This window comes from Anser anser (assembly GCF_964211835.1).
Source record: "Anser anser genome assembly, chromosome: 7".
NCBI lineage: Eukaryota > Metazoa > Chordata > Aves > Anseriformes > Anatidae > Anser > Anser anser.
This window is the reverse complement of record NC_139727.1, coordinates 34,175,262-34,199,732: the sequence shown is the minus strand read 5'-3', so window position 1 is coordinate 34,199,732 and position 24,471 is coordinate 34,175,262. Positions and strand designations below refer to the sequence as shown.

Here is a 24,471-nt window from a genome sequence, read left to right as displayed (position 1 = left end):
CTGAGCTTTCATCAAAGCTGTCACTGAGTTCGCATCTCTGTTACTGCAACATCATTTCCTTGGCTTTTGCGACTGTAATCAGGCCTATTTTGCATCCCTTCAGAATGCTTCCACTAAAGGGCTTCGTTGCTTCACATTTGACAGAGAATCAGCCTACAGTTGCCTCCATCTGTGTCATCTCAGACATAAGCTGCATGTCCTGGACACAAGTATCTATAATGCTAACTCATTTTTCTCCTCTGAAACCTCTAAAATGTCTTTTTTGTCACACATACAAAAAACTTGACTGTGGTTGACCTACTGGGATTTGTAAACTTCCTTATTGCTTCTTGCTGTTACCCTGCCTGCCCTATCTGTATTCATCTATTGTACTTTTCTTATTATTAACACTTTATTTTTACTTTTCATACTCGAGTTGTTACCTCTGAAACTGGTATTTGTTTATTCTCGTTTGTCTTGCTCTCTGGAACCTCCCAAAGGACTACATTTGGTAGACTGTAGAGATCTGCATGTCTTTACAACTCACTTTGTGGTTCAAAATTGCTTTCTTCCCGAATAACAGTCCATAGACACTTTTTGCTGTGTACGTATCCAGAGAGAGTTCTAACGCTGTGTGACGCCTGTTGAGGTCTGCTCATGTTTGGAGGGAGTTCTGTGGCAAGAGCTGAGGGTGTCATCCCTGTAGGATCCACTTTGGTTTAAAATTACTTTCCCAAAGGAATGTCTGCAGAGATTAGGGTGGATTGCATCTGTGTTCATTACATCTCGAATAATGACTCTTAGGATGCATCAGTCAGGTTTCCCATTTTCTCTACACATGAAGGATTAGGCATCATAAACTGTATTAATTTTTCTTGTTTCTTTATCCTAGTTCTTCTGTTTCAAATTCTTTGCTTTGGTGTAGTTCTTTCAGAAGTGCTGTATTTACCAGCCTTAGAAGGAATCCCATTCTCATGAAGAACTCTCATCGTGAGTAATTAATTCAAATTGCTGAAGTGTTTTCTTGTTTTGGAGACTTTGGCAGCGCAGTCCATTCGGACAGCGTGTGGGAGGACTCCATCCGGCTCATGTGGGTGGGACCTGCCCTTATTCTTGTTCTTGCAGAAGCAAAGGCAGCCAAATGCACCTACCTGCACTGGGCCTGAGGTTTAGATGCCAACATGGAAAGATGCCTTAGGCCATCTAAGCGGCTTTAGGCAAGCCCACTTCCTGCTCATGAACATGACCTGGCACTTACACCTTCATCAGAGTTGTGTGTGAATGTGGACACAAAACCAGGATCCCGCCTCTGTTATCTGAGGTCATGCTGACACAAGAAAATTCAGTGTTTTGTTAGTTTTGTATTACTGGGGGAGAGGGAGAGAAGTACCCACTTGTGGGAAGATGGGACTCTGAAAGTATTCAAGACTATTTTTATAGAAACCCATTGGATGTTGGTAGATGTGAGTAGTTTGTTCAGTCTTAAGAGCACTTTTTTGTCTTAATGTGTTACTATAAGCAGCACTTTCAGTCTCTCTTTCAAATGAAATTCAGGCACTGTAGATTGTTTATCAGAGGAACACAAGATCCAATATTCTTGGCAGAACCTTTCTTTCTAGCAAAGGCATTCTTCCAGCTCATGTTTCAATACAAATTCTTCGGTCACAGTAAGTGCGGAGCAGAATCTGGAGGCTGGAATTTCTTGAACATGCCAATAGAAATAAAGTTTTAAGGAAGAGTTCGGAGTTTGACAGGACTATGTGAATGCAGAAGCTGTAAGATATGAAAGTAAAATACGATATGCAAAATGCACTCAGGACAGACCAAAAGAAAGGGAAAGAGTGTTTTTTCATAAGCTTGCCTCAAATACCTGTAATCTTACAAATATCAGTCAGCTGGTCTACTTAAAGATATTATAGTTTATTTTTTTTCTTTTAATATGAACTGTTGCTTTTGAAATGCAGTTCTAGAGCTCTGGCATAGATTTATATTCCAATTACAAAGAACAAATAAAATTATTTGCATGGTAAGCTTGTATAAATAAGCAGACAGGCAGTCTAGGTTATAGGATTAAGCACGTGAGCCTGGAATTCTAGGGATTTTCCTTGCCTGGCTCTTACACTGAATATTTATTAATATTTTCACATCAGTTTCATCATAGAATGACCATGATGAGAATTATTTAATACATTGTCTTCTGGGCTTACATTTCAGAGATCAGTACTAGCCTGCTCGGTAGGAATATTCAGAGAAAAGTAAACAAATTTGGTAAAAGGGTAATGTGATGACACATGAAACCCCTTGCCAATAAAAATCTGAAGTACTGTGGAACGTAGCATTTAAATAACCATGTTCTCTTTCCAGAGCTTTGAATGAATTGTATCATATCAAAAAGGGATGTTGCAGGGGGGAAAAGCAAACAAACAAAAAAACCCCTCTCTCTCCAAAAACACCTGTCCCTCCAACTACAAAGCAAGATTTTATGATGGGGAATGGGAACAGTGAGCAATATGGAGAATATTGCAACACCTTTTTCCTGTAAATAAATAGTACAGCCTCATTTGGATAGTGTGCGTATGACTGATGTTGCTTCAAAAGGATATTGCTGAACAAGAATAGATTGAGAACAATGAATGTGACAGCACACCTGGAAAGCCTGTGTGAGAACTTAGAAACCAGTCGTAGAAAAGACTAGTGCTATTAACCTTAAAAAGGAAACGTGCTAGATGTTATCCAGAAACATCTTACATTGTCATCTCCAATCAGTGGTCTCTGTAACATTCATTTGTTTCTGCACACAACTTCTAACATTTTTTTTTTTGTAAAAATAGCAGGAAACCCAGTGCTATTAAAGGCAACATTTTTTCCTCTAAGCGATGAGAATGTAGAAGTCACTGTCAGGAATGAAAAGAGGTTGGGTGCTGAACACTTCTCCAAGAACTGATAGTTAAAGGACTGTGAAGGATATCCCAACTTGTCACAACATTTTATGAAAAGGGTGAAAGTCCTCAAATGTCAGGATTTAACCAACCTCCAAATGTCTGTGATAAGCCTTAACGCAGAAAACAGTTTTTAGATTGTCCTGTGGAATGTCACTTTCTGGATATTGGAATATCTCCAAGATGATGTTTTAGGCTAAATTTCAGTGTGACCCAGTGTTCCTGTATACTGATGATTACCATTTATTCTTATCTACAGTATTTTTTTGGAAAAAGGGATGTTTTAGATTCTGTCTGTCTTGAAATCAGTTAGGAGGAGCAAGTAAGCCATGTCTTCCAGATGAAATGAGACTCTGGCTTAGAAGGGCTCACTTGGAGCTACCTGCATGGGCTCTGTGTTTTGTAAATCTCTGCAGACTGTAATAAAAATAACACAACTTTTTTTTTTCTTCTTTTCCGCCCACTGTTGTCTCAGATGCGCGTGTTTGTTCTGTCGTCAAATATTTCTAACAGAAATGAATCTACCTTTTGGAAGGCATTGAATTTTCTTTCATTTGGCGGGGGGGGGGAGGAGAGAGAGAGAAAGAAGATGTTAAAATAATTATGGCCCTCCTAGCTTGTATTGCAGTGCGTGCTGTCCTCTAAGAGAGGGACTTTCTGAGAGGCAGGAAGCTGCAGACAATGGAGATGTCGGGACAAATACGGAGACTTCCCATGGAGTCTGGTTGCACTTAATGAGAGCTGTAACAGTGTAAAGTAAAAATATAACTGATGAATGAGTAGCTTTAATTAAAGGACAGTAAAATGCATTAATGGTATCTCTCCTGTCACTTAGTGCAGTTCTGCTTATCCGGTCGTGCGAGATGTGCTGTGGTTTGAGAAACCTCTGATAATGTTGACCTAGAAGCAGCAGCTGTGCCTAGCTGCTCTGTCAGGATTTTCGTACAAACAGCAAGAAAAATGAGTTTAGGTCCCATTTCCACCATATATGGAGATGGTAGTGGGAGCAACGGCCCCGTGCCGGGCTATTTACGGATTCCTGAAGTAGCACCGGGCTCCTTGCCAGCATCTGCTACCTAAACCGCCCCTCAGCGCAGCGGAGCGAAGCAGCCTGCGTTGTATGCCCGACCTACAGACACCAGTGAGTGATGCTGAGGGAAAAACTCGGTGACCCAAAGGTCCTTTAAAATGTAGGCTACGAGCTTGGATGCGCTCTCACAGTTTGGTCATTTCCCCTCTTTGTTTGATCTAAAAAAACTAGAGGGACTGAACCTGTTTGGTACCTGTGAAGCAACGTGAAATTAAGCTAAGCTTCTTTAAGCGTTGTATTTTTTGGTTTGTAAAGCTTTTGCAACTGAAGTTCATTTCTGTGTCTAGGGACAGAATATATTTTTGTAGTTTATACTTGCTATAAACTACATAAAAAGCCAATGGTGTTCAGGCATAAGTAGCACTGGGAAGCTGATGATTTCTTTAAAAGAGCATTTAGTGGAGGCAAAAGAGGCAGAAGTGTGTTAATGTATCAAGAGTCCTGATTATTTGTAGCTTCTGAGGTTCTCTGGAGTCTATGCTTTCATTTTTGTGGTATTAAGATCTTCTAAATCACAAGGATTAAAATGTTTATGAAGGGATATGTTTGGAAGGATTCTGCATCTTGTAGCTATGATTAATCAAGGAGTGCAAATCTACACAGTGGGAGCTCAGCACAGTGGGAAATGTGTACTAATTGATCTCAGTTTACACATTTTAATTACCCAGCCAGGTCCACATGAAGGCAGAGGCAGTTGACAAAACCATCTGCTAATCCAGTTCTGTAATTTTTTTCTTTGCCACTTCTGAGTCACAAGTTGGAATTTTTGCAGGTTTTCTTTTTGTTTTGCTAAGCAAATAAAATAGGAGGTTTTCCTAGCACTCTAGGTCCAAGTGGGTAGATGGATCTGAGTCTGCCATATAAAGTTGTATGTATCTTCCTTGAGATAGATAAGATAGAGACCCTCTCCTCTAGCGGTTGTCCCTGTGAGAATCTCCTCAGTTGTGTGAAGAAACGTGAATGTTACACACAGCAGGGGAACACGTTTCTCAGGATCTTAAAAATTTTCTGGAAGGACACTGAAACTGATGGAGATAGTGGGAAATCAGAGTCTTTCCACCATCTGGAGGAAAGGCTGTGCTAGATGGGAGTTTCCAGTCAAAAGGCTTTAAGCTACAATCAGCAGTTTAGTAGGGGAGTGCTCTTAAGTCCGCAAACAAATGTAAATCAGTGTGGACTTAGTCTAAAATAAATGGGTAGGATTATTTATGCTAAGTTCGTAGAAAGGACAGTAAAGGAGGATAAGTGATCGGTCTAAAAGACATCTTAGGTGCCAGTATTGTACTACAAGACAGAGAAAAGAAATAGCTGAATGTGGAAACTGTGGCAAAAAATATTAAGCCAAAATGTGAAAGCGCCGGGTAAAAAAAAGTAAGATGCCACTTACAGAAAGCTAAAGTTAGCATATAGTTTTCTTGGCAAAACAACTCTCAGTAAAGGCCATTTGTGTCTCTTTAATAAAATCAGCCTGAGCCATAAAGACCTAAAAATAGGTTATTTTGAGCAAGGGAGACAGACAACATAAAACACTACGAAGATACTTAAGCAGGAGGAGTTGGGCTTCCCTGTTGCGGTAACCAATGCATGCCTGTGGTACAAAAAGCTTTTCTGCAATAATATAACATGAAAATTTGAAAAGCTTATGAGAATTTAATGACTTCATTTTTCTAATGCATGCTAGTCATAAAACTTGCAACTAATGTTCTCTGCACCTTGGGGAATACAATGTAGTGCAGCAAAAAAATCTTGATGATGCCACTTGGCGATATGCTTCCATTTACGGCATAAATAAATGTGGTCTATTGCAACAAGCATTTGGGGGCAGGCTTCTGCATCGCCCTAGTGACACCTATGGACTTGGTGCCTCTGTGGTCCCATGTACCTTCCTACAGCCTCAGCAAGTTGTTGTTCAGTGATGTGTGGGTCACCTTCAGTAACACCGATCTGGATTTATTTGTTGGACTGATACCAGTGAAAATTTTGGAGGAATGGAAGGGCAGGAGCACAACAAAAGGAAGTCATCGGAGAGGTTGTGTAGCCTGCTGTGTAAAGAAAAATATGGCTCATTTCAGAGGCTTGCTGTTGTTCCTTACCTTGTAAGAGATCCAGGATTCTTCCAAGTAGAAAACCGTGTCTACTACCTGGGATTACAGAGATTACTGTTGTTTCATTTGCTTATTTCCTCTTCTGCTGCTGCTCTAAAGCAGGAGCTAATTAATATTTTTAAGAGCAGCACTTGGATATAAGTGATGGTGGTGAGGTCAGTGTAAATATCTGAGTTTAAATCTGTTAAAATATCATTCCACTGATACCTTTGAGGTAGATTTATGTGCACATCAAATCTTACCCTAAATTCAGGTATAGGACATGTCTAGACTTCTGAGACCAAATGTGATTTTTCCCTCCTCAAAGCCTGCCCGTTAGTTTCCAGACCATTCCACTTGGACATCTGCTCATCCGGCCCACTTAAAACCCCTGAGTGGCCTTTCTCTGCAAACTACAGAGTTCCTTCCTAGAAAAGGGAAGTGTAATTAGAGGAGGACGTTTTTGGAATTAAGATAGCAAAAGAAGTAATCCTGTCATCACGCCATAAAGAAATGGTAGTACTTCTTCAACTTCGTTTCTGTCTGGGAAGCAGCTGCTTCTAGAAATTCATTTTCAGTGGACGTCTCCTGAAGGCGAGAACAGATACCATTGCTGTGAATATTCAAGCCCTCACTTTCTGCCTTGATAGGGGCAGCAGAATCTTTTTAATTGGGAGAGATTCAGGGCAGTTGTCTCTGCAGTCTGCCACAGAGCGCAAAGTGGCACCTGAATTTTCACACCACTACTCCCAGTAGCTGGTAAAAGGCAGCCAGAATATTTCCTCTGTTCCCACTGAAGGTGTATGGACGTACCTCCTTCTAGTGAAGCAGATGCCAGTGCAATGGAAGAACAGAAAAGCAGGAGGCTTATGACAGGGATAGATGCTTTGTGACTGCATCAAAAAGCATTAAGAATAGCATGTTTGAAGTTTTGGGTGCACTTATGTGCTGCTGGGAGATGTGGCAGCCGTCTCTGCACAGTCTATTGAAAATAGATGTGAGCTCTCAGAGAGCAATCACAGTTCCAGTGGCTGGCTGGTGCAGATTTGAGCCCGAGCTCACAAGTTTGCTGGAGAAGGTGCACATTAAAAGAGCCGAGCTTTGTTACATTTATCATGGAGTGACTGAATTGGAGGTGGTGCAGGGCAAGGGCAGAGCAAGTTGTACCTTTATAGTATGTACCTAGATAGATGTAAACATGAATTCTACAGGGCCTTAAAACTGCCTCATCTCCTTCAGTCTGTGTAGCCCCACAGGGTCCGAAAGTTTCTTAGAGTTTCTTGTTGAGAGTCTGTGTCTGCAAACTTCTGTGAAAGTTCGTGACTCTCCACCTTCCCTTGTTCCTCTGTTGCGTTCTCTGAGCTTGTTGCAGTTTTGGCTCTGAGTAAACGTGCTGCAGCAGCACAGTCACCTCCTCACCTCTTAAAGCTGTAGGGGAATCATACAGGCTTTGGAGGATTTTTCAGGAGATAAAGCTGTGGGGAAAGAGAGGAATCAAAGACTAAGGGGGTAAAACAGTGGCAGTTTCCCTTGGCCCTCTTCCCAGACCCTCCCACAGGTGCAATACACACACTTCTCTATGCTTTTATCTCTCTGATTTCCATCTCTCACCTTTGCCAGGGCAGAACACTGAGACCTAAGGACTAGTCTGTAAAAGCCTAAAATCTCTTCTTTGGAGAATTCAGCATGGTTTTTTGTTGTTGTTGATGATGATGATGATTTTTTGTATGTTTGTTTTTTCCTTTGAGAAGTAAACAAATGACAACATTCCTTCTACAAGCAAAGATTTTTTTTATCAATGAAAGCATAACTTGAGGTTAAACAGCTTGCACACATTTCTGTGTGATTTGCTCATCTTCTGCATGGACAGTCTGATAGGAGTAAAATAATTCAAGATTTTCCCAAGGGCCTTTTTCTTTGAGTTGTAGAACATGCCTGCTAGTTTTGGAACGGGGTGATATTCTGCTGTCAGGGTACGATTTTGAATTGTAAATTTTCTGAGGTTTTTGAACTAAGACAAGCCAGTTAAAGGACTTTCTCTATCTTTGAGAGAGGTGTGACAGAGAGGAGCCCTTTTTATCAGTATTGGATATCCTGCAACATGTTGTTTTCTGCAAGAAGACATTTATCTTAGTATTTTGACTAGAAGTGTAGTCTTAATCCTTGTAATACTTACGTAGGGAATACTGTATTCTTTCAATATTTTTATGGTTCTGTTAGCATCACTTATAGGAGTTCAACTGTTTTCAGTACTCTTTTTGCTCCCACTGCCTAGGAGAGCTCCGTGTTTTCTTGCCTATTACTTCATAGAGACCAGAAGCCCTTGAGACTGCCTGCTTTTCTTCCTTCTCTGGTTTACGTGATGTATTTTAGGAGTTTCAAAGGCTTGTGTTATATCCTAGATTTAGTGCATTTTATTGTTTTATAAGTGAAAAAAGGGAAATAATTATACAAAGTTCAGAAGGCCTGATAAATATGGGTTTTGGTAGTGGAATCAAATAGTCCTTACAGGCCCAAAGAATTCCAAGTTCAGTTTGCAAATATTATAAACTGTAAAAGTAACATATATGATCTAAAGTATAGAAATGCACAGGTAGGACATCCAGACAAGTTCTACTCATGGCAAGGTAACAACAACCCCAAGCAAGATAAATCGAGGCAGTCTGACCATGCTTAGCAAAGGCATCTATCAGAGTGAGACAGCCTAGCCATCTGTAACAAATTGCTGCATCTAATCAGTGACCACATAAATGCAGAAGTTCTGACTGTAGCCAATACTACTTCACAAAATTCATTATTCAAAGAGCATGCTGAAAGTAAAAGTCACGCTTCATTACAGTTCCAGGTGCCACATTTATCTTCTTGCTTTTCAGAGTGAGATAATGCCATGGTTTCTGAACACCTGGTATGAGGGCCCAACATTACAGGCTGTATTTTACTTCTTATCATAGGATTAGCTTTATTAATAGTTTAGTAAGCAGAAATGAAATATCAAATGGATTCTGCTTTGGTCCAAAACAGCTTGCTAAGTAGCATGATCTGGTATGTGTATCATAGATAGCCAGCCTTGATGTTTTAGAGTCCCAGCACCTACCATTCCAACAAATTCAGTAATAGCTCTGTTCTGAACCTGTACTTGGATATTGAGCTGGATACTCAGAAATTGATATGTTTGCTTTAGGGGATTGTTTCCCCAATTTTTGGCCTGAATTATTTGTAAAATGTTATATGGGAAGCAATATATATATATATATATATGTGAACACAAAACAATTGAGCTTCAAGATTTGTTTTCTTGTGCTTTTAAGAACAAGACCATATGTCCTCTACAACCAAATATAAGAAAATGAATTAATTAGGAATTGAATTTCTCTCCCTGAAAAGACACTGCACTGAGGCAGAATTTTGGGGGGTTAAATTGTATTAGTGTTTTAAACTCAACTTCTGCATTCTCGATGCGTCAAATTGATAGTTTTCTCTGTATTAAATCATTTCTTAAAATGGTCTTAAAATGGCTGTGATTTAAGGCTCCAGGACCTCTTAGGACAGCTGTGTTTTTTATGTTTTCAGACATAAAAACTGTAGCCTTCATATAAAAAAAGCATAGTGCAAGGAATGTTTCCTTTTGATCCCAGGAGACTGTCTAATTGCAAAGATGACTGAACTTCGTACAGAACTCTGTGAGGTCCTGAATAATTGTGGGCTTGTTACAGTGAGTCTGATTCTGCTGTCGTACTGTCAGATCCAAAAGGCTTCTGCTCAGGGATACGGGCAGGGATTTGATGCAGCATTCACAAAGACAAGAAATGAAAAAGGGTGTAGGTCTTTGGGAAACACTCATACCAGCACTGTTGGTCTTTCTCAGTGTATGGTATGTGCACCATTTTAGAACCATAGAAGCATTCATTGGAAGTGTTTGGAGATCATCTAGTCTGACTTTCACTTGAAGCAGGGATACTGCCAACAGGAGGTCAGCAGTGGCTTTGTTTAGGCAAGTTTTAAAAAATCTCCCAGGACAGAGATGCCTCTCTCGGCAACTGTTCCAATGTGGCATCACCTTCCTAGTGAAAAGGGCTTTTTGGAATACGCAGTTTGAACTTTGCAAATTGCACTATATTGCTGTTGAGAAAAGTTGTGTTAGGCTATCTCTAAATGCCCTTCAAACAATTGCAGGCAGCTATTAGGCTGCTCCTTGACCTCCTCTTCACCAGACTAAACAAACCCAGCTCCTAAAGTCTCTCTTTACACAACGTGTTCTCTTAGTAGCCCTCCTTGAACCCTCTCCAGCTTCTCCACGTTTCTCTTGAACTGATGGGTCCAAAAGTGCTCATTTTATAACCTTTGCAGAGTTCATTCTGTAGCCATTACTCATGGAAATTAGCAATTGTCAATATGTGCTTCATTGTTACTTCTCAGTTTGTGTTATAATTGAGGGCTGTAAGTGATTCCAGTGGTTTCTTTGGCATTGAGAACAACAATAATAGTTTACACAGCGATTATATATTTTCATCTCAACTTTTTGAAGTTGGCTATGCAAGTGTCTTCCATCACAAACCTAAGTAATCAGAAATAAACACTAATCTAAGCCTCTTATCCCTTCAACAAACATACCCGTGCACAAGCTTGTTAATTTATATCATTTGGCAATGTTCACCAAGCCATATAAGTGTGTAAGTGTGAGGTGCCTTTTCTGTCCTGATTTCCAGCAGGATAGAGGATGTCACTGTAAAAATTCCTTCACGGGAGTTCATAGCTTGTGAGTTCCACCCTTGAAGTGAAGGCTGTAGGAAGGCTGTGAATTTTCTGTGGATTAGCTGCCGTGCAAGAGCTTCTTGTATAGGCGGGCACTAGGAGTGCATAAAGCACTGAAAAGCCTACGCTTTGGTATTTTAAAAGCAAGGGAAAATTGTGTAAATATATAGTAACAGTTTCTGCTTCATCAAGGCAGAAAGGAAGATATGTGGGTCCTCAAAGAGAGGTCTCGGTAGAATCCCAAAATCCCAAGGACCATTTAAAGGCCAAATTACACAGGTTTGTCTGTCTATGTCTTTCACATTACTTAATCACCTACGTTAGTGCAAAATGAATAAATGAAAACTATTCCAGGGGTCTCTTAATTTACAATTTTGTGCCCCCTCCATTGAACTGGTTGGCTTTTAGGTTTGTTATCTTTCATAATTTGTACTTCCTTTTTCTGCCAAGTGAAGTTTCTAATGTTTTTACCATAACCTGAGATTTCATTTATGCTCTCTCAGGCAGTTTTCTCACCAAGAGATTAATATCTCTGTCCTACCACTTAACTATGCAGACGGGGAAGCTGACACAGAAAGAATTCTGTAGCGTGATAATTATTCGTTATGTTTTCACTTCTGAAATGTAAAATATTATCAGTGGCACCAGATCAGACTAGGACGAAGGACAGCCTGTTCTACAAACCCAGTTTTAGGTCAACAGGCAGTAGTGTGAAAATATATGCATTTTTATACATACGTATGCATGTATAGCAAATGACATTTAAGTGAAAGCAAAAAGGTCTTGGTTCTGTAAAGCATCAAGTATCTCTGACATTGTAAATATCAGATCTTTATAGGATCAACCACCACCCAAACACAGTGTCTACAGTATTTAAAAAAGCGAGAGGAAAAAAGAAGTTGTTTCTCGGTTTTCATCTAGGCTCTTAAATCCTGAGGATGAATTTACCAAGGGAGTGGAGCACCCAGCAGCTCTTCCTCCTGCCTTTGGAAAACCCAGTCTCTTCACTCTGCTGTGGTCCTTAAGAGGAATCTGGGTGCATTTGAACGTCTTCTTTCCTCTGTGACTGTTGAGCAGTTATAAGAATCTGTCTTTGAGCAGATAAGTTGCCTGAACTACTAGGGCTGCCTGTCCTTGCTCTGTTGTGTTTACTCACAAGTTACTTACTGTCCTGCTGTATTCTCGTCATTCTGAAGACTTAACGGCAGAGCATAGGTGTATGTGATGGCGTAGTGATTTTCACACTTTTTTTTGGTGAAGGCTTCTTAAGCATCAAGGCTAAAGATACAGCAAAACTATATGAACTATGCTTTTGATGCAGCTTTGTGACATTCCCTAGCCCCACTGCCTGCCGACCCAGCTCCCCCTTACAAGCCTCTCGGTGATGAAGCTGAGACTCTTTTCCAGTGTTGCTCATCTTCTGTCCTGGCATGCTCTGCCTGTGTAATTAGATCTCAGTCATTTATCTGTGGCATCCCAGTTTGATGCTACAGAACCGAAGAAAGTGTTAGCTAGTGAAAAAGGAGGAGGATTAGAGAAGAGCTCACTTACCGAGGCACTTAGTGGCTGGTTTTATCATGAATCTGTTAACACAATGAACTGATTAGTTTAAACAGTGTAAATTTCACAAGGCTCTTAATTTCCAACTGCTGTTTTGTGTTGCCTGGATTCACTCACGCAGTACTTTCTTCACGCAGGCTGCACGATGCTTAACTTGCAATCATGGCTTTCCTATTGTTACTAATTATAATAAATATCTTGCAAAATACAAAAATGTTGGTGCTAATTCACAGCTTCTGTTTTTCTGGCTGAATGATGTCGTCCTGCAGGGCTTCATTGCCTAATGAACCACATTATCTTTACAAAGTTATTTCATGGGATCCAACTCCTGAAATTTATCTCTGAGGCCTACAACTATGGTGTTAGTGGAATAACAGGTTTGAAATAGTCTTTCTGCCACGCAAAAGAACGGATTGTTACACTCATCTATTCGACAGAGCTGCTTCAGAAGTGAATAGAGTAACGTACCTGGTGGAAGTGGCCAGCTGAAAGCTGAACAAGGACCCAAGGCTGGGGTAGCATGAGCTTCTGAAATCAGTGTCACCACTGAAGCCATCCCACCAGGGAACTGGGATGTTGCTGTCCCTGCAGCTTTTGTACGTGCTAGCTGGCATGTGAAGAAATAAATATTTGCTCTGTATCGGGTTTACGTGGCGAGGGTTTGGTAGTGGGGGGCTGCAGGGGTGGCCACAGTGAGCAGAGCCCAGCAGCTGTCCCGGGTCAGAGCAAAGCCAGCTCCAGCTGCTCCAAAAGGGACCTACCACTGGCCAGAGCCAAGCTATGAGCGAGCCATACAGACTCTTAACCATTTCTCTTTTATAGTTTGAGCCTTTTTTAACAGGGTTTGGTGGGGTTAATACACGTTTGCACCACTTTTTGCCATAATGATGTATCTGACTTTATATTACCTACGGACACATTTCAACCATTTGAGGCTTTTCTGCATATGTTAACATAACATTCTGGCTCAAGAACCATGTGAATCTAGTCCTGTATGTGTGCAGTAAAATGCATCCTTTTTTTCTATTTTTATCATTTCATACTTCCATCTCCCCCACCTCCTGTGCTGCAGAACATAATCAAGGCAGGGCTGTGCATTTCAGAGATGAACAAGTTAAGACTCTTCTGGTGAAAACTAGCATGGATCCATTATAGGACCTGTAATTTGGTCCTTAACCTGATGTTTTTTCCAACGTACCTATAGTTGTTAAAATGCCATAGATATATTCCAGTCTGAGCAGCCTGGTACTTCTAAAGACAGGTGGTTTGGTCAGAGCGGGGACTCCATCTCTGAAGACAATGGTACCAATGGGGTTCTGGAAATGTATATTGGTTGTCTGTATCTGGAAAAGGTCAAAACCAAGTTTTTGGGTAATGTTTAGGGTCCTGCTTAGAATTTGGGGTCATGCATTCTTGTCCGTTCCGTTCAAATTGAATGAATTCCTGATATCAGTGCTAGCTCCCTGTGTGAACTTGGGAAGTCTTTAGAAAAGTCTCTGCCTTTTCATTTGGAATACAATTAGAGATTCGCACTCTGCTCATGTGAACGGGCAGCTCTCCGAGCTGCTGGAGCACCTGTCTAAGAGCGGGTGGCAGTGGATGCCAACCTTCCGCTGCTCGGTTCTGTGCATAGCCACAGGGTGGGTAGGGGACAGAGGGCCCATGGCACAGTCAAGACTCAGTGGTTTGTCCAGTTCCATGTAGCCTCCAGGTGAGTTGAATAATACATTTCTAGCCTGACAAGTCCAATCCGGTGTCAGATCTGCAAGAGTAGCAGCCTAGGAACTGGCCCCAGCTTCAGAGGGGTTTGACAGCTGTGCTGTAAACCTCCATACAGATCAGGGACCAAAAGGTCTGTTTTTTGTTTAGCTTAACTCAGATACATCCCTTTTAGATGGAGAAAAGTTTCTGGGAAGTCAGCACAAGACAGTGCAGGATGTTTATCGCTGCAGTTGTGCTCTGTGCTTTTGTTCTGCATGTTTGGCCCTTTCTGATGCTCTGGTTCCACAGGCAGGCTGGGTCCGTGCAGCCGTGCTGTGTGAGTGCGTGGGCCTGCCTGTGCTACCACACTAACTCCATGGAAGGGTAGAAGCTTCAGAAGTGATTGAAAGTGGGCTGGTGTGTACAGAAAAGCAAGCTTATACGCTGTCTGACAATGGAAGAAGGCGCAGTGTGAGCCAAGAGCCTCTCAGCCCTCTCATCAGTCAGCAGTGACATTTCAGAATTTTAGTATTCAGAGTTTGGCTCTGAAGTTTTTTGAGTAAAGAGGAAATGGATATACATTAGAGAGAGAGAGAGGGAGAGAGAGAGAGAGGATTTCCAGGCAGGTGAAGCTCAAGGCAATGAAGATGAATACAAAATTGATGGGACTGACTCCAGTTAACATATTATTCTATTAATAAATCAGCATCTTAAATTCAACAGATGGAGTGCTATTTTCTGTACACAGTTGTTTTTCTTTCCACTGATTAAGACTTTTAAGTGTCAGTTCTTTTAAGCAATTTTACAGCTCAAAGAAATGATTACACTTTGTGTAAGGCATATGTTTTTTGTTATGGGATGTTTTTTATGTTATGTTTGTTTATTTGTTATAATGGGATATTTTTTTTTCCTTGTTTGCCTGTAAAAGGATGTCTAATACATACCTTCGAGGGGAAAAAAAAATCTAACTTTATAACCTAACTAAGAATCTAAATAATTTTCAATAGTTTGAAAGGAAAGTAATAGGAAATGTGCTTTGTACCTGGTCTGTGACCCCATATTTGTGGATGTCCCATCTCTGGAAGTGCTCAAGGCCAGGCTGGATAGGGCTTTGAGCAACCTGATCTGGTGGGAGGCGTCCCTGCCCATGGCAGGGGGTTGGAACTGGATGGTTTTAAGGTCCTTTCCAACCCAAACCATTCTGTGCTTCATTCTGGGATATTTCCTTATATACTATTCATTCTATGGTCAGCTCTGCCTAATAAGTGTAGCCTAATAGAGTGCAGTGAACAGCAGCCTTCTGCCTGGCAGTGTTAGAAAATATCAATGTAAATGTTGAGTAAATGTTGATGCTTCTGATTATGGTGACTTTCAGAGCTGGGAGCTTTTCATTTAGGCCTATCTCATGGCTTTCATTGCACCTTTAAAAAGGCTCAAACTACGTGGAATATTCTACTATAACACTGCCTTTAAGGCCATACAAATTACAGTATTTACGAAAATAAAAAATCATGAATTGCTTTTTTTCATTGGGCATCATGGCATGCAGGGCTGGGTTTTAGAAATATCATCTTTTAATCTGTAGTAATGATAATTCTGCACATCGAACATATGTAATTTAGCTCTCTGGAAATGTTCAGACTGTTATACTGAGTCACAGTCCAGACCTCAGTATTTGCTAATTTCTGGTTAGGCTAACACTTGGCAGCCTACTCTGTGCAGAGAATGAAGAATGTATCTGTGGTCAGCTATGGCTCTCGTACAGTGACACATCCCTGGCGGCAGCAGCAGAGCTAGTGTGCCAAGTTAAGAATTCACCTGTGTCTGGCTGGCAGAGTTATGCATGCCCCAGTACTTGAGGCTTTGAAGCATTCCGAGGTTTGCTGGCGATGGTGCATCTTGGCAAAAGACCAGCAGTGCACTAGCACCAGCGCAGAGACCTGTTTATGCCAAAGTGAGTAAAAGTCTGGAAGTCCCTCTGTCAAAGTATGAAATTCTAGTGCTCAGACAGAGAGCTTGGGGAACCATTTATTTTCATCTTCTTTGCTTCTTGCAGATGTGTATAAATGCAGCAACCTTCTGGAAAGATTTTTAAGAACTTTCTGATGCTAACAGGATTTTTGTATTTCCATGGTGGGTTTTTCACTTCTGCTGTTTTTGGGAAAACTGCTGTCTGCTTCCTTCACGTTTCATAAGTGATGACTGGGTTTATACTGCTGGCGAGGGAGATTTCCTTATCAGAGTACAGGCAGGACGTGGGTCTGTTACAAAGCCTACAGAAAGCTGCCATAGGCAAAAGCTTTGTAATACATCAGTCCCACTGCCAGAATAATCTGTGTAATGTTAAATTCTGAGATGCTGCTTAGATCATCCTGATCAAGCCTGTTATCTTCTAAATCTCTACTCTTACTTGCAGCAGGACTTGGACAGCAGTGGGCATGGGCATGGAGTGAGGCAGATGGAAAGGAACAAAAGGAAAAGATAGGAAATTCCCAAACTTTTACAGTTAAGATTTTTAGTGAATGCATCACCATTTCTTTGTGTTGACTGCCTGCTGTTTTCAGTGCTCTTTCTCTGCACACTGTTTTCTTCCTGTCCCTTTCCCTTCAGCTGTAGTGGTGAGAGAGATGCAGCCTCCTATGTCTTCATCTTCTCAGTGCTTGTATTATAGTAATTGCATTGTTCCATTCCTCCCTAGCAGTGTGTGTCTGTTCATGTTTCTTTCTCATCTCTCCTTCCCCCATTCTGTGCTGTGTGTAGAAATATGTATATATATATATATATATGTATCTACAGTGATGTGCTATCTCTGCTGATCTATGTAGAAAAACCACATATACATTGTATTTTACAAAGTCGGTATTGATCTCTCTATATGCGGGTATACATATTTATTTACATATAAAAATACGTATGCAGGATGCCTAGTACCCTTCGTTGTACACAAATCTTGGTATGGTCTTTTTTTGAGTTGAAATAATGCATTCTTCACTTCTGACTGGCCCATCAAACTCTGTAAGGAAAGCTTTTTAACTACAACAAAAAATGGCTTCATGAAATACTATTAGGATCAACTGTGCTTTGAACCGTTAAAAACTGTCATTTCTGTTGAATGTTTTCCTCAGGAGATACTTGGAATATGTTAAAATAATATCTAGACAGAAAAAGTAGCAAGAATAGCATCTGCTGTACTTGGAGGGGCTGAGAACATGGATCTGAGTCCAAGCTGCAGGTCACTGCCTTCCCCTACTGACGTGCAGGCTGCAATGTGAAAAGTTCATGGTGCAGACTGCTGCTGAAGGAGGGGAGGAAGCAAATGTTATCATTAATAGTTAACTGTTTTCTTTTAGCAGAGCCAGTCTTAGAAATGTATAACAAAATCCCCCCTGAACAGATTTCACAATTAATATAATCTTACTTCTTAGTTAGGAATCACCAGTGCATTTCCTATGTGTGCAACTCAGTTCTCGTCACCTCTGCAAAGGCTTTATGATGCAGCCTTTGGATTTTAATATCCCTAGCAACAAACTATTTTTTTTCCCTACAATTTGATTATCTCTTTTAGTGCACGTTAGACACAAGACTAAAAATTGCTTTGTATGTGCTACTAATCTGTGGCCAGTACGCAGAGCACACTGAGCATGCTGATTTCATCCACGTTGCTGGCTCTTAAAAAACACTTGCTGCTGAGATTCAGAGCTCTCACAGAACGTGATAATGGATGTTACATATGTGAAAACTGCAGCAGGGAAGCAAGGAACTATTTCTTCTCCATGCCCATGTTGGATAAGGCAAGAAGCGCTGGCCTTAAAATTGCAGCAAGAAAGATTCAGATGAGACTTCTGGCAAAACTTTCCAAAGGCAAGAACAGTGGAGGACTGGGATAGCTTGTGAGAGCAGGCTGCACATTCTTGGAAATCTTTAACAGCTTAGATAAACATCTGTCAGGAATGACCAAGAATTGATTCCTATCTCGAGTGGTGCCCCTTCCAGTGCTACAGATTGAAGTTTTTTGCTTAGAGGAGCTCATCTGGAGATAACTGATGTTGAAGTGAGCTGGCATGTGGCCAGCCCTGCTTGTGCCTAGTACAGCTGGACAGCTTGGAGGAAAGCTTGGGCTTGTAGCAAGGCACAATCCAAGAGTTTAAATCTTCATCCGCAGTACAGCTCCAGAGCTTTACCTAAGCCTGTGCCTGCAAACATGCTTGCAATCAAGTGGTGTGATGGCAGGGCAGTCTGGCTTGGACCTCTGCTTGACTTTTATATTTGTTAGGATTACTCTGGGCTGCTGTAAATCTGCGTTTTCCAAATTTTGAGAGTTTGGTTGCAAGCATTCTTTTCAATGTATTTTTTTTTTCAGTATGTGTTGCCACATAGATATTAAGGCTTGATACTCTATTTCTAAGAAGTATTTTCCTTCCTAGACAGTTCCATTAATTTCAGCTTTTGCTGATGACTACAGTGAATGTAACCAAAGCACGAGGAATCTAGCAGCAGTAAAGAATGTAAAGTGATCGTAATCCCAGTCACAAAGTGTGCTTTTAAAACCATGAGCACACATTATTATAACCCTTACTTTCTTATTTTTGAATTCATTTGTTGATGTTTGTCTTCTTTTGTAATCAACGAGGAAGATGCTTTCTATAAAAATGCATCTCTCTTACATATTGTAATATAAAGGGAAAAAAAGACTCAGCCAGTAAATGTGAAGAACAATTTTACATCTCCAAGTTTTACCCCAGTGTTGCTTCCTGAACAAGCTTTACTCTGAGTTTCTAGCTGCAGGTGTAAACCGACCAGCAGTTAGCACAGCCCACAGTGCAGGTGTATGAAGGAAACTGAAGTCCAGTCCAAGCTAACAGACTTCCCATGTGATCCTGCCTTCTTTGGGGATGCTCTGAAGCCACCACAATGCATGTGTATAAGTTGAAATGAAGGTTTGCTGGAAAACTGACCATGGAATCAGAAAAATACTCATACATGTATTTGTTTGCTAGCATGCTTTAGTAATCAGGCATTTAACTGAAAAACAACAGCATCCAAAGGAAAAGTTGGGCAGAAAGAGTTGAAAGGTATGATAATCTTTTAACAGAAAATCATAGGAAATGCAGGAGAAAAGAAATGAAAATATAATTTTGTCAATTGCTTTTTGCTACTGTTCTCTAAGCGCAGCTCTGAGAGCGATGTGGTTACATGAGAAGTTGTGGCTTCTTGGAAAATCTTTGTGTCTGAAGACTGAAAATCCAGAAAGCAAAGAGAAAGGATGGCAAACATTAGTTAAGACTGTTTTTAGGCTTCTTCTCATTAGATTTTTAGGGAACCTGCCCTGTTCTATTCTGATTCCTTGAAAACAGCATTTTGGAGCTGTTATAACAAGGAATGTACTTAAAATATATTTTGGAATAGAAAAATGATGATTTTAGGTCTATATCTGTGTTATTGGCAAAGGATATCACATATTCCTATAATCTACATGGTGGGGGGAAGGTCCGTGTCTGCTTTGGCAAGGACTATATATATCTTAAATCTTCTGGGACATAAAGTAAGACATACTTAAAATATCATGGGGAAGAGAGGCCAAAGGTATTATTTCTTAAAGGAGGCTGGGGCCCCTCTTAGCAGGCGGATTCATAGGTTGATTATGTTTTAGGCCCTTCAGCCCAGGTTTCAGGATGCCTTTCTTCCTTTCTCCCCGTCAGGCACCCAGCTGCTCAGTTAGCCAGCGTGGTAAGTGCATGCCTACTTCCCTGTTAGAGCCTGTGAGTTGTGGCTATACGTTGTGGGCAGGACGAGCCCCAGCTCAAGACCTTTAGGGAACAGCAGCAGCTTCTTTGTGCGTTGAACTTGGAGGGCTGACCTGACTGAAACTGGGAGCTGGGGAAATGCTTGTTCACTCGCTGTAGGTTTACGGGATTTCCAGCCCTCTTCTCTGATCAATTCTCTCTCGCAGGCAGGAATGGCAACTCCCGAAAACCCCGAGCAGCTGATCATTGCACTGGAACCTGAGGCTGCCTCTATCTACTGCCGAAAGCTTCGCCTTCACCAGATGATAGACCTGAGTAGTAGGGCACCTGTCAATGGCTATAGCCCAAGTGACACAACTGGAACTGGATTTACACAGGGTACTACTTCTATTGACTCACTTCTTTTCTTATGCCTAAGTTTGCTTTGTCCATGAGGGCTGTTTTCTAGCCGTGTCTTGTTGTCTCTGCTGTCTTACAATATTTCAAGCTAGCATCAGTTTGCTTTTATGTACGCTATTTTGCTGTTCACTATAATGAGACTAGTTCAAGCATTGATCTCGCAGACGTTTTTGCAGATGCTTGGATTTTAGCATGCAGGTAGCTTCATTGCCTTGCCTATACTGGGATGTTGAGGGAGGTTAGGAGACACAGTATTTTCACATCAGTATTTTTCTGCCTTAATTAAAAGTAATACTTCACGTTGTATTATTTTTATTTAACTTTGTTGGAAACAGTTGTGTGTTCAATTAGCTGCATTATCAAAGCAATGTTAAATTACTGGATCTCACTGAGACTTTTAGTCTGAGGTGTTCTTCCAGAGTTTTGGCAGATGCTTTATGATATCATCTTTATGAAATACCATTAAGTACTTCCAACACTCAGCAGAACACACAGTACTGGAATACAGCAATGAATTTATCTACTTGTGTAGAAGAGAAAATAGATATGGCAATTCTGATTTATTGACCTGTGATCAGTTGTTCGTATCAGTGTTTGAAGATTGATTTACAAAGATTTTGGGGCTTAGTATCCTGACTAAGATTGGAAGGAGGGGAAAAAGAGGACAATAATGAAGCAATGTGGTGTCATTTTTGCATAGCATATTTTCTGTCTGTGAATTGTAACAGTGCAGTGATACAAGTGCTAGTGTGTCAATCTATCCCAGAAGGAATTTTTCAGAATAATTTGCATTTTATCATATTTACTAGGTCAAAACAATACAGGCACATGGAAAACTGTGCCAGCAAACCTATTCCTGTACTTACCAGATTGCGTTTTTCTTAGGCGAAGTCGTTACCTCATTTTCTCATGCCTTGCCTCTCCCATCTAGCACTTGTCAGATGTGTTCAGCGTTATGGAGGCCCGTGCCGGGCACAGGGCACAATCCCTTCAGGGGCCCCGCACGTTCTCCCCCTTGTTCTCCTTCTGAACTATTCCAGTTCCATGGACTTGCTTGCTACATGGGGATTTGCCTCCAAGAAAATAAATAATCAAAAAAAAAAAAAAGTTTGGTTAAGGTTTTGAAGCTGGACAGAATCTGGCAGATCACAGATTTCTGCTAATGGGTACCATTCTCTTTCTTGACTTTGTAAGGTAAAAGCTATTGGGGATCAGAAAGGTTTCATGTCAAAATTAATGAAAACAAAGTTTGGAGTGTATTAATTTGGGGTTAGAATTAAAATTTCATAAAGGCATGGCAGGTACCCAAGACAAGCTGAGAACAGCTTAAGGAGAAAAGCCCTTTAAATATAAACAGAGAGGAGCTCTCCAAGGACTGCATTATTGCTGCAAAGCCAAAACAAAAATTTTACTGTTCACAGTAGCCGGGGTAACTTTACTTCAGTCGTAGTTAAAGACTGGCTCTTGTGCTCGCTTTTGGCCCCCAGAAGGGAATGAAAGGACTCCCATTGACTTCTGTGGGCTCTGTGTCCATTGCTTGGACATATTGCTTGTTCTGTCTTTGAATCCTTTGTCATTTAAGCTGCTGGTGTGAGCTGGTAAGTCAGTACCATGAGGCTAAAAGCTTGCCTGCATCATAGGGTCTTCATGGAGCGGGTATGGGTGAAAGTGGAGCCTCTGGTCTCTTCCTGATGATAGGCACTATAGAAATGAGAAACAAAATGCATTCAGTGATTGGCCTGTGTTATTTTCAGAAAGAATGATATCTTCATGTATTACAGGGTATCTCTGTTCTTCTGTAGTATTTTATGGAAGTGCCTGTGAATGAAAGTGACACAGGAAATCATTTTTTGATTATCCAGTTGTACAGGTTGATTAAGAAGCATAATAGCCAAGGCTCTCACTGCTTTGCTTTCTCATTCCTTGCTTCTTTAAATGCCTAGGTAGAAATTAAGTCTTGTAAGTTAATGCATTGTTATAACATTATAGATTATGTGTAATTTTTAATTGCTATATATTAAAAATGCTGTGCAAGTGTCCTCTATATGTTTATAATAAGCCAAATCTTAGTTATCAGGAAAAATGTAATTTGTTTCCTTATAGAAGAATGGCAGTGCTTTGCAGGCTGTCACATAAGCCCAGGATTTCCATAAGTAAAGGCTGAAATATTTACTATTCTCCTTTATCTGTCATCTGCCTGAGTTAGCGGAGGGTCAGACTTGATGATCACTGGGAGCCCTGAGAAGTTCTGAACCTGTGAAGCTTTCGATGCTTGCTTTGAGACAGGCTGATGTCCTGAAAGGCTCCGGAGGCATTTTTGCCGGAGCACCCCAAATCTGTCGCCAAGTGCTGGCTTTTTGCTGTGCGGAAAAGCTGGCAGCGGAGCGGGGCTGCCGCCTGCTGGTTGAGCCCGGCATATCCTGTGCAAAGTTAAATAAGGGTTATGAAAAAGGACTTGCCTGTGGCTTGCATACTAGGTCGTTTTTTCTAATCCAGTCTGTATCAAGGAAGAACAGAAAATCCAAAAAACTTTTTTTCCTTCTTTCTAGGAGCAATGTTTTAATGTTCCCAATTCTAACGCAGTATTTTTTGTTCATTTGTTTAAATAAGTGATACATAGAGATCTATCAACATGCTTGCACTTGTTTCCTACAGCATATGAGATCAACTTCTTCATATTTTCTTATACTCAGTAATTTTCTCTCTGTCAATGACTAGCTAAGGAACATGTCCGCCGTAATCGACAGAGCCGCACCTTTTTGGTGGAAAATGTCATAGGAGAGATCTGGTCCGAACTGGAAGAAGGTAGTGTCCTTTCTTGAATAAATTTTGATGTCAAGGGTTTTATATTGCAGGCAAACATTGTGTTTCCCACACATCTGCTGTGTACTGCATTGTTCTACGAATGATTATAAATAGGAAAAGAAGCAAATAGAAGTGCATGCGTGGCTAAGGCTGAGCTGCAGTTCTGTATCCTCTAACAAAAAAGAGTTTTTTCAGGAGATCGCAGAAAGTAACCAAGGATTTAAAATACGAATAGAATATTTCCTCAGAACAGGTTTTGTAAACATGCCGTAGTATAAATTTGGTAAACCCCTAGAAGGTACATCAGCAGCACGAGCAATTCCGCTAATATCCAGTTTTCGTCTGTGCTAAGCCAATGGCTTTTGTCACCCGAATTTTGTATTTATTATCAATTGCTGCTAATAAATATCAAGTTTTTAGTGTAGACATTCATAACTTTCCACAAGTCATTATCCCTCATGCTTATCATGCCCGTAAGAAGTTTTCATTGCAGTATGTTGTTGTGATAATATTAATGTCAATGTCATTTGCTTATTCCTTTGTCAAACCAGGAGACCGGTACATCGTCGTTGACAGTGGAGGAGGCACGGTGGATATGACTGTCCATCAGATCAGGCTCCCTGAAGGACATCTTAAGGAGCTATATAAGGCAACAGGTAGGTGACACTTCCACTGCTCACTTCATTTATATAATATTTTGACCTGTCAGTAAAGAAAGTTCATGTCTTTATTATTCACTACATTTCACTAACACTTCTTCCTGGAATCAAAATTAGTGTAATTAGCATTCCAAATTAGTGTAACCTAAATGCTGGTCAGCAGAATGGGTTAAAACACTTCATGCTTCTGATACTTTGGGATGGTAAACCTCACTTTGTGAGGATAAGAAACTGCCATCTCCTGTATTACTGATTCCCATTCAGGACATTTTCTGCCATGTTCCTGGTCTGACATCTGTTAGTAGAGTCATCATCTTCCTCTCCTTTGAGAGGTCACCTGTACATTTCTGCTCTGTTCCTGTGTTCAGAGAAGTACTGTGGAGGTATGAAAAGCAGTGTCACAACAGGATCCCTGTAAAGTGCCTGTTAGCAGAACAGGAATTTTCCTAGATTTAATGGAAAGCTTATATATTCCAGTAATTTCACAACCAGTGTAACAAGGATGGTCTACAATCCTCTGGCAGAAAAGCATAAAGAGTGCAATGAAGTGCAATTCCTTTAATGACATTCCCTTCCTGAACTCCAAATCCCCTCTGTCTTTGTCTTTGCTAAGCTGTTAACCACATGAGACAACCTGCTAATTGTTGCTGTGTCTCTATACCAAGTTAGTCTTCATCTGTATCATTCATCGCTGAGTGTTCTCGGTCTTGGTGGCTGTAAGACTACATCAGGAAACAACTTAGTAAGAGCAAGCGGGGA

At 40.8% G+C, this 24,471-nt stretch overlaps 1 protein-coding gene across 2 annotated transcripts in view; it reads left to right on the top strand.

Annotated features, from left to right (window-relative positions):
- Positions 1–24,471, top strand: part of HSPA12A (heat shock protein family A (Hsp70) member 12A) — an 88,392-nt gene that overhangs the window by 55,421 nt on the left and 8,500 nt on the right. For both annotated transcript variants that reach the window (XM_083844140.1, XM_083844141.1), the window contains 3 exons: positions 20,056–20,227; positions 22,967–23,053; positions 23,605–23,709. In XM_083844140.1, coding sequence (XP_083700266.1) covers positions 20,056–20,227; positions 22,967–23,053; positions 23,605–23,709 — 364 coding nt within the window. The remainder of the gene's footprint in view (positions 1–20,055; positions 20,228–22,966; positions 23,054–23,604; positions 23,710–24,471) is intronic.